At 51.6% G+C, this 10,021-nt stretch overlaps 1 protein-coding gene and 1 long non-coding RNA gene across 2 annotated transcripts; both read left to right on the top strand.

Annotated features, from left to right (window-relative positions):
• The first annotated feature begins 447 nt into the window (after positions 1 to 447).
• On the top strand, positions 448 to 8,056 carry LOC147412687 (coiled-coil domain-containing protein 40-like). The gene is made up of 10 exons (XM_086481112.1): positions 448 to 534; positions 1,359 to 1,481; positions 1,878 to 1,999; positions 2,722 to 2,965; positions 3,073 to 3,255; positions 4,496 to 4,741; positions 5,501 to 5,714; positions 6,259 to 6,428; positions 6,553 to 6,644; positions 7,247 to 8,056. Exons 1-10 carry the CDS (start codon positions 448 to 450, stop codon positions 7,434 to 7,436), a joined length of 1,671 nt encoding a protein of 556 aa, XP_086337238.1. The 3' UTR covers positions 7,437 to 8,056.
• Positions 8,057 to 8,516: 460 nt separating this feature from the next.
• Positions 8,517 to 9,681, top strand: LOC147412688 (uncharacterized). Its single transcript, XR_015184163.1, has 2 exons — positions 8,517 to 8,589; positions 9,349 to 9,681. It is a non-coding gene; the product is annotated as an uncharacterized LOC147412688 (long non-coding RNA).
• The last annotated feature ends 340 nt before the right edge of the window (positions 9,682 to 10,021 follow it).

The raw sequence follows: 10,021 nt of genomic DNA on the forward strand, positions 1-10,021 counted from the left end.
GCTTTTGAGCAGTGATTGAGTTGCTTACAAAGAACAGAATCAGGATTACATGGGGCTGTTCTTTGATATTTTGGGATTTTCAGTCCTTTGCCACCCATGTGTGTAATTTTCAGCTACTTTGGTTTTTCTTGTGAATGGACACAGTGAATACCTGGCTATCAGTGCTTTTAAAGCCTTACTAAAGCATTGAATAATAAATAAATAGGGCTGGTTTTTCTCATGTTGCTACCTCCACATGCAACATTTTGTGATGTCTCGAACAAGGTGACAGTTCTTAAACTTTTGGGGTTTTATGCTTCCTGTACTACTTGTGGCATCCTCAGGCAGAAAGCACGATACCCAGAGCAAAGCAGCAGACTTTTGAACTGGGCTAACTTGGATTCTTCCCTTAGTTCTCTTGCTGCAAAGCACGTTCTAGTTACTCCTCACGTGCAGAACACGGCCCATATGCACCATAATATTTTACTAACGAAACGGTCGACAAAGAGGGCTGAGCTGGAGAAGGCCCAAGCTGACGTGGAAAAGAAAAAACAGGTATCAAGTAAAACTCTCTTCTTTCAAATAAATAAATGAATTCAGGTGACAGCTAGCGGCGAGTCTCGGAGGACGTGCTGCCTTGGCAGAAGGAAGGCTGTAGTGAATATACAGACACCATGGAAGGTGCGTGGGGATATTTTCCCCAAATAATTGAAAATAAGAAGAATCCCCCCCACCAAGATAGTGGCATGTACTGAACAGAATTTTTTTATGAGCCTTATAATAGGAAGTAGTAATCAGTAGTGATCACTCTTCACGCAGGCAACGGGGGTGTGGGGGCAGAAAGATATTTAGCAAAGAAGTATCATATGTTGAAGTCTGGAGAATTGCTCTGAGTCCCAAGGAAGAGCGAACTTGGAAGGTGAACTGAGCGGTCGGTGTGCTGGAGCTCCCTCTGCTGCCTCCTGCTTGCAGCAGGACACCAACTAATTACTGTTGATGCAGAATTGCGGGCAAACGGTTGAGATGGAACGGGTTTAGATGGTTTTTAACAAAGGATTTTAAACCATAAATTATCAAGATTCACAGCTGCTGGAGAGGTGGCGCAATGTAACCCATGCTGGCAGGGATGAATGCTGCTTCAGATCTGAAGGACCAATTTCCTACTGTGGGTGGAACGATAAAAACCAGCAAAGAAGGTTTTGTTCTCTTGAAAATTGTCACTGCTGCATTCAGGAGTCGTTTGGATAGGAATGGAAGAGTTTCAGTAGGAATCAAAGCTAACTGAATTCATTTTCAGCCCAAGTTATTGCTGTAGAATTTAGTTGGTTAAGCCTGAGATTATGTTACTCATCCTGAGCTGTTTGGCTCTGCCTCTCTAGGATCTTCTGGTAGACCGCTTGACCCGGAAAGCCTACGAGCTGCAGGAACAGATTGCTCTGTTCGAAGCTCAGTTTGTGGCTCAGGCAGAGGACACCAAAGTAACTCGGCAAGCAGCAAATGAGGTAGGAGAATGCTTTTTTTTTGCTTCTGGTTAATATTTCCCTCTGGAAGGACCGACCCCGTTGGCTCATGCTCACGTGGTAGCTACAGTGTAGGACAGAGTTGTATGATCAGTTCCTGTTTGGAGGAATGAAGACTTTTTTGTTTTGGTTTGTTTTGTCTTTCCCTTTGTCCTCAAGAATTGCCTATAAATCACTTCCTCCCCCACCCTCTCTGCATTTTTTTCCTTGCAGACCTATGCTCTGTGGTCGGGGGTGACCATAAACCAGAGGCACGTTAGCTGAAGCTGTTCCTGCCCAGCGTATTATGAACACACACCAAAAACAGGCATTGTAACGTGAATTTGGTTTCCCAGCCTAGTATAGATTTATCCTGTCTACAAATCCTCTCTCCCCCAGGCTTGTATGGAGGTTCAGGCTATTAACATGGAGAAAAAGCGACTGATGAACCACTGGAATAGCAGCTTGGCGGGAATGAAGCAGAGAGATGAGGCCTATATCGCCACCCAAGCGCTGCTGAGGTACGGTATCTGAGAACAGTCCCAGGAGAGACCTCACACGGGTTGGACGGGAGGGCTGCTGAAAGGGGCAGTGCGTCTCCAGTTTATTGCTGCGCGTGCAGGATATGTCAAGCAGAACAAGTTTGCTGCTCTGAAGCACGTAGTAAGGTTAAAGGATAGGAAGCACAGTTCTTCGTCACTATTCTGTATCCAAAACACAACTCTCCCCCCAAATGTGTGGGGTTTTTAAAGCTGTTTAGAGTTTTTCTGTTCATATTTTAGTCCTTTAGAAGAGTTCCTTCACCTTTGCAACATCTCTCAATCCAAAGAGCTAGACTTCAAGAGGGATTTTACCTGTCGCTCTCAGTTAGGGTTTTGTGATGCCTTCAGAAATCATCAGGAAAACCGTCCTGTTGTTGCCAAAGGAAGCGCTTATTTGCTCTGGAGTCAGCCTGGCTGATTGCCTGCAATGTGCTTTGATGGTGGCATCCTGGTAAGAGTGGGGGGTGGGGACAGGACTGAAAGCGGGAATTAATTTTCCTACGTACGTTTGCTTTTCAGTCTTCTGTCTCCATCCATCTTCTGATGACTCTGCACTGTCACAGCAGGGTGGCCTTTGTAAAGATCTTCCTCCTTGGTCTGTTGTCGCTGCAGTAGCGTGTTTGAAAAGAGGAATTTGTAGATGACTGTTCAGCGCGTGAGTCTTCCCCTGTGGTGATTTTCCATCCTCTTTGCCTCTCCAGCAAGTACAGACATGACCTCAAGTCCCTAGAAACGGACATCCATGGCTGTAGGAAGTCAATCAGGAAGGAGGAGGAGAAGAATGAGTTGCTTGTCGCCATCCTGAGCCGTTCACAGAACGATGCCAACATGACAAAGAAGCTGATTGCCCAGTGCCTTTCCAGGCAGGAGGCCTTGAAGGTGGAATCTGGCACCTACGCTCGCGTTCTCCACGAGACAGAGCAGGCCCTCAACAGGACCAGGATGGTGAGGAGAGTTACTTGGAAGAAGAACCTTTCAAATCAGACACAGATGTTTAATCCCCTTCCCCAAACAGTTGTAGTGACCCTGTCTCCTGTCTTTCCTGCGTTTAGGATCAAGCTGCTTGTCTGAATCAGTTGCTGTCCATCAGTAAGGACATAGAGAAAGGAACTGATGCCAAAGTGCAGATGGAGAACGAAATCATGGCAAAGCTTCAGGACCAGATGGTGTCCAGCAAAGCCACAAAGCACTTCTCGCAGCTGGCTGCAAAGCTCCGTAGGAGAAAAACAGACCTGGTGTGTTATCTCTTCCGTTTGGGAGGGCGGGGGAAGGAAACCGCCCTGAGCGGTGTTTCTCAAGTGTGTTTCGTCCGCGCCTTCGTTCTGCTTTTCAGATCTGCAGTTGAAGGTCTGCTGAGTTTGTGACTTCAGTTTGGTTCTTCCAGTGCTCTTATTGCGGGATTCTGGTGTACGCGAGAGGGTTTGGCCAAAAAGGCCTTGACACATAATGTACTGTTCTTTCTTTACTTAAAAAACGGGACAGAACGATGAATTCTGGGAGTTTTTACCATAAAGTAGTACCAGTTCTTATGTATTGGAGGAAGACAGTGGATATGTATTACTGCTGTACTCCACATTGAACTAACCTGTATTTCTGTCCGGCATCATGGAATGCGATACAGGCCTGCTCTCGTTCCTGAGTGAGGATTACAGCCCAAGGAGCAATCGAACCAGACCCACAGTTCTTTGTGGCACGATCAGTTGCTCTCTTTGGGAGTGTGTAACTGGAACAGATAGAAAAACTAGAAGATCCAGCGTAGTGTTTGTGGTGTTGAGTTGTGTGGGCTGGCACTAACAAGGCACCCACACCTCTGTATTTCTGTGGGTTACTTCAGCCTGGCCCTGGGATTTTTAAATCGGGGGCATTATCTTGAGCAAGAGGAAGAGTTCCAGGGCTGGCTTCCGTTGTGAGAGAGGGGCCCCCCGCCCCCTTCCCACAGGCACACCAACAAGCGGACACTCGCGTTGTCTCCCATCAGCACCTGCGGTGCACGGCTGGATGTAGCCAGAGAGTCGTGGCCGCTGGCGGCGCAGGGGCAGCAGAAGTCACCCGGCTGCATTCGCGCTGCGCTCAACAGGCACCTGCCTTTCTGGCTGCTGCGGTGGTGGTTCGGTGAGGGACGTGCTTGTCGGGTGTGGTGGAGAATGTCCTGCTCCGGTGAGCCGGGCAGCTGGAGACACCCAGGCAGGGCAGGTAACTGCAGAGGTGATGAGCGCGGCCTCTTAAAGGCTTTGGGATGTTTGGGCTCCTTCATGCTCTTCAGCAGCCTTATGGCAGAGGTAAATGTTGGTATCTCCGTCAGGAGATGGAGAAACAAAGGTACAGAGCGGGTAAGTGGCTGGCTCGCAGCTTGTGGCACAGACCTGGGAGGAGAATCTAAATCCCCTGACTCCTGTGCCTCGGGAAGCGGGCGTTCCAAATCAATGGGCTGCTGCTGGTGACAGTAATTTGTTTTCTGTCTGTTGGCGTTCCTAGGAGCTGCATTTTTCCAAGGTTGAGAATGATGTGGCCCAGGTTATTCTGAATGGAACTCATACCAGCTGCAGGCTGACAGTTCTCCAAAACACACTTTGTCAGCTGGACAAGGAAGTAAAAAATACCCGTGACCAGATCAGCTGCAGGGAAAGCGAGATTGCAAGGTGCAGTCTCCTGACCGAGAACAGGCAAGCGGTGCTCAGCCAGTACAACAAGAGGTTGGAGAAGATTCTTGCGCGGCAGGGGGTATGTACATTCCCATTTCAGTCCCAGGCTTGATTTTATTCTTTGTGGTGACCACAGGTGCCCCTGATAAATGTAACTGTGTAAGTGCTGAGTAGTTAAAACTTTTAGGCATCAGTATAGAGGTTTAAAAGCTGCACTAGTTAATGTAAATGTTTACGTCTGTCAAACAGCTCTTAGTGCACGGGGGGGGGGGGGGGGGGGGGGGGGAGGAGCTGGCATGAGGGAATTGTGAAATGAGGGTGTGCCCAGCACAGATTTCTGCAGGGAGTTGTCTGCACCTGATGAAAACGTTGAATGACATCAATACCCTGGGAGTAACTAGGGTCTCATCAGAAAACCTGCAAATCCTGACAAGGGGCGAATGGAGCAGGCGGGGTGATGTAGATCACTTGGTGCTTGGCCCCATTCAGCTGATAGATACCCAGGTCTGCCCCTGGCACCGTGAGCTGCAAGACCTTTATAGAGCCCAATGCAAGAATGAGTGCTGTGGCAGACTCTTGGACACCCAGATGTGCCTGTTGTAGGAGCTTAGGAGGCCCCTCTCGCCCCAGAGCCTGAGAGCTGTTCGGGCTTCCCTTGCATTTGTTCCCGTGAGGTCAGGAATGATTGGTCCCATCCAGCTCCTGGGAAATAGAGGCACAAAGGAAGTAGCAGTATAGCAGAAGTATTCGGTAGGCATCTCAGCAGCTGGACCGGCCTTCTGCAAAAAGTGCTTCAGCAGCTTCTGCCTGATCAATCCCCAACCTTGCCCTCATCCAGGGTCAAGAACTGGGGCCACTGGAAATGGAGATCAACAAGCTGTCCAAACAGATAGAAGAATATCACTCTGAGGTGATGACGCTACAAAAGCACTGGCTCAATCAGCAGCAAGAGCTGGTCAAGTTAACACACCAACGGGAGGAACAAGTAGCCTCCCTGGACACGTTAAAGAAACGGATCACAGTAATGCAGCAGAAGAAAGTGCGCAGGGAAAGTAGGTCATTCCCCAACTCTTTTTAAAACGTTCAGCTGTGAATGGAGGAAAAAGGGAGCGAGGGCTTACGGACGGGTGAGCCAGACCTTCACCAGAGAATGCGCCGTGCTCCTACGTCCGTGTGAGCAGTAACGCAGGCGGCCCCAGCGCTGCTCTGGGGCTACGAGCCAGGCACCTCTGCTGCTCTGCCTGGCGTTATTCCCTGTCCCGACTGATCCCGCTGCCTTAACGGGCACAACCGAACCGAAGTGGCCGTGTCACGTGCTACACTTCTTAAATAACGTTTGCAAGTAGTTGGTGGGTAAATGTCCCCACCACGATGGCGCTTCCCTTGGCTCAAACCAGCTCTTTTCCACAGCAGTCTCCTTCAAAACCGTATTTGGGTTTTGGGCTTGTGGAAAAACGGTTTGGCTGGGTACGTGGGACGCAGGTGGCTCTGCAGGCAGCGTTGTCTGGTCTGATGGCAGTCTGTCACGCCTTGCCTGTGTTCCACCTGCTGCTTGTGGGAATTTTAAGACTTTTTTTTTTTTCTGTTCACCTGTAGATGAAATTCAGCAGGAAACAAAAGAGCAGAAAGACATCGAACGTCACATGAGGAACATGTCCAATGACTTGATAAAGCTGAATGTGTTGATCCACAAGAACAGCAGCAGCTTCGAGGAGCTGCAATATGGCAACACGATCACTGAGAACGAGTTTGTGCGCTCTCTCAAGGTACAGACATCTCATTTCCAGGTCTCAGCCTCCCGTGCAGATCGGAGGCAGACAGTGACCGTGTAAATCTTTCTTAGTCTGACCACGTTGTGTTGTCTGACAATGTTATGCTTCCCAAACCTAGGCAGCAGAAAAAGAGTCGGTTGAGATGCAGGAGAAGCACAGTCAGCTGACTGAGGAGAAGGAAAGACTCCTAAACAGCCTGGTGGAAGCAGAGTAGGTACCAGAGAGGTTCTTGCTTTGTGCCACCCTCTTTGAATGTAGGTGTCCATGTCACCTTTCCTCTCTGCTCATCGAACTGAACCAGCAACAGCAAATGTGCTTCTGTCCTTCTCGGAGAAGATGAAAGGAGTTTCATGGATTTTGGGGCGCAGAAGCTGAAAGGTGCTTTAGCTGTCTCTGCAAGCAGCGAGAGCCGTGAGGATGTCGGCTTTAACAGTTCCAGCAGGCTCGTGCTGGACGTTGCTGAGATCTGTATGGGGTGACTCTGCCTGCGCTCTCCTCCGCCAGTCACTCGGAGCGAGCGTGCTGCGCTGGGCAGCTCACTGGGGTCCACCAGCCCCCGGCAGCCTGGGCACGCTTGTTGTTAGTCACCGTGCCACCACCGTGCCACGTTGTGGATGGCGGAGCTCCCTGTCTGGTTCCACGCTGCTCCTGGCTGCCCTTTTACGTGTCCCACGTGCAAACCCTCAGGTTCTGCTGCACCTTCAGCTCCATGTTCAGGACTGAGCTCGGGAGCGTGCTGCCACGCGTGCACAGGGAGCGAGCGTCCTCTCGGGCGCTGACAAAGGTGCCGCTTTCCCTTTCTGTCACTGAAGGCATCAAATCCTGCTGTGGGAGAAGAAGATCCAGCTGACGAGAGAGATGCGTGCGGCGGTGGAGTCTGAGTCAGGGCACGGCGAGCTCCACGCCATGAGAACAGAGATTCACAGGATGCAGGTGAGCCCCGGGGGAGGAGCACTGGGGAGGGGAAGCTGCACACGATGGATTCAGCTTCGGCGTTGCTGAAGGCAGGAGATGAGAAACGGGCTGGGGAAGCAGCATTGCCAGGCCACAGCAATGTTGGAAATCGTACACCCTCCAGCTGGGCCGAATGAAATACATCCAGCGTGCGTGCTCTTCGTGCCTTCCTTGCGCCTGCCGTGTAACGGGCTGCAGCAGAGTCTAGAGACACCTGAGCAATCTATTTAAAACATAATATGTTTGCCACCTTATGCCGTGACCCCAATTTATAAGCAAAGGAATGTTGATGACTAAATATTGCATCATCTTAATCACTGGTTAGGGAAGCCTTCTGTCTTCTGGCAAAGCAACTCTTCCCTTTTGTTCCCAGGTTACTTTACTCTTCTGCTTTTCCTATTGCTAAGGAGTTCCAGTGAAACCTTTTGAAGATTACTTTAGATGAGTTGATAATCCAGCCCTTTGCTTTCCAGATCCACACAGGGCAAGCAGGGTTTGGGTTTAGAGCAAATTTGGCTTGCCAACGCTCACGTGTCACGTATGTCTGGTTTATGTGGAGGGGATGTGCCGCACAGAATCGGTTCGGTGCCGTTTGTGAACATTGGTTACTTTCAGCCTATTTCATATCTTGACACACGGCAGGTCCGCTATGGCCAGCTGATGAAGCAGCAGGAGAAGGTGATTCGTGATATGGAGGCATCTGTTTCTCGCAGAGAGGTGATAGCGCTTTGTGGAGAGGGTCAGAACAAAAGAGACAAGAAGCTTGTCCCCAAGAGTGTCTTCCACTGCAAGAAACAGGAGCTGAGAAAGAAGATCAGCAAAGCCCAGAAGGTGAGCGAGCAGAGCAGGGCTGCAGGAGTTCACCGGGGCTGTAAGGAGCACCAGGGTGGGCTGAGCGCAGACACGCGGGGTGTCGGGACACAGACGGGACAGGCTTTGGAGGCTCCTTAAAAAACCCCACAGGAGAGTTCTGGGGAGATGGCTGGGAGTGCAGCTGGACGAAGAACCACACTCTGCCCTTTCCTTCTCTTCCGTTTGCCAGAACGTTCAGGACTGCAACGCAACCCTCCTGGAGCTGGAGAGCGCCCAGGCGTCCCTCGGTGCCGCCTTCTCGGAAGAGCAGCGAGAACTGCGCAGGCTGGAGGCTGAGTGCGACGGCCTCGATGCAGACGCAGAAGCTCGTCGGAACAGGAAGCGACGGGTGAGCGGCTCCGCTCCCTGGAGCTCGCGAGCCCGACGGGACCGGCTGCTTTCTCCTGGTGCCGGCTCCCCGTCTCCCTGTCTCGCCACCATCCTGAACTGAGTGTGCTTGGCATTTTAGCGGCACTTTAAGTTAACTGAGCACACCTTGAGGGCTCATGGGGGTCCTGAATTGGGGCTGCAGTTGTACTCTTAGCGAGGCAGCATTCACCTGGAGACATCAGCCTGAAGGACATGGTTTGTGTCTTGAAAATACCCGGTCACAGCTCTCCTCTGTGAGCGCTTTCTGGCTGCTCATATGTCACAGATTTGAGAGCCAGCTGAAGGTCTTGAATGGCCTCCTGCAAAGGTTGTAAGTTGGTCAAACTCTATCCTGGCGAGGGTTGCCCTGTGCATGCAGGTATTTCTCTGGTTTATGGAATTCTGTGATGAACATTTAATTTTATTTTTTTTTTCTATTAGCTGACGTGTAGATGTGGTGCTTAGGGACACGGTTTAATGGTGGACTTGGCAGCGTTAGGTTCATGGTTGGACTCAATGATCTTAAAGGTCTCTTCCAACCTAACCACTTCTCTGGCTGTACCCATTAGCAGCTGTTCTGCCGCTACAAGGGGGACTTGATAGCCCTGTCCCTCTTCAGAAGCCCTTCCCTTTCAGAATGTGATGGTTCCAGTACCGGTGACAAAAGTCACCTGCCTTTCTTAGTGCTTTTCTCTCTGCGGCCTGCTGTCAAAGCAATTTCTGTTGTTGCTTTCCTCAGAACCTTTTGGAGATCGTGTCCTACCAGACTCGCCGGAAGCACCTGCAGGCGCTGAAGGAAGGGACGTACACTCCCCTGTGCCGCACGGAGCAAGCCTGGAGAAATGAGCACCAGAAACTGCGCCACCGGCTCCAGACCATCGATGCCATCGTCCAGCAGATCCAGCAGGACCATCCCCAGCACTACCGGACTCTCCAGTGGCTCAGACAGTGCTTGGGCTCCAGGCTGGGCTCGCAGGAAGCCTGACTGCCACGAACCCCATCCATGTAACCCTCAGCTCTTGTTCTGCTGGAGCCTGCAGGCTTTGTAAATAAACAAATATCTAAAAACTAAGTCTGTGTAGCAGGTAGTGGTCACCAAAGCTGTAGCAGTGCAACTGATTTTTGTTTCCTTGGCTGCACAAGGGTGGCTTCATCCCTCCCCCTGGCCTGGGGCGCTGGGGGCAGCCGCCCCCTTCCCCTCCGGGCCCCCCCTCTCTCACCGCCTTTCCCTGCAGCTCCGGGAGGCGGAAGGCCCCGGCCCCGGCGGGGGAAGGCGCCCGCCCGCTCCCGGGGCCGGTCCCGCCCCGCAGACGACTCCGTGCCGTGGGGCCGGTCCCGCCGCGCCTGCTGGGAGGCCGGGCCGGGCCGGCGGGGCCATGGCGGGGCCGGGGCTCCCGGCCGCGCTGCTGCTG

Source organism: Leptosomus discolor, unplaced genomic scaffold (genome assembly GCF_034619465.1).
Source record: "Leptosomus discolor isolate bLepDis1 unplaced genomic scaffold, bLepDis1.hap2 HAP2_SCAFFOLD_86, whole genome shotgun sequence".
Lineage (NCBI taxonomy): Eukaryota > Metazoa > Chordata > Aves > Leptosomiformes > Leptosomidae > Leptosomus > Leptosomus discolor.

Bases quoted from the DNA above. Each gene is read 5' to 3' on its own strand.
- LOC147412687 (XM_086481112.1), top strand. From the start codon at position 448: ATGCACCATAATATTTTACTAACGAAACGGTCGACAAAGAGGGCTGAG. The intron at 535-1,358 runs GTATCAAGTAAA...CTGCCTCTCTAG, and splicing joins ACGTGGAAAAGAAAAAACAG to GATCTTCTGGTAGACCGCTT. The intron at 5,715-6,258 runs GTAGGTCATTCC...GTTCACCTGTAG, and splicing joins GAAGAAAGTGCGCAGGGAAA to ATGAAATTCAGCAGGAAACA.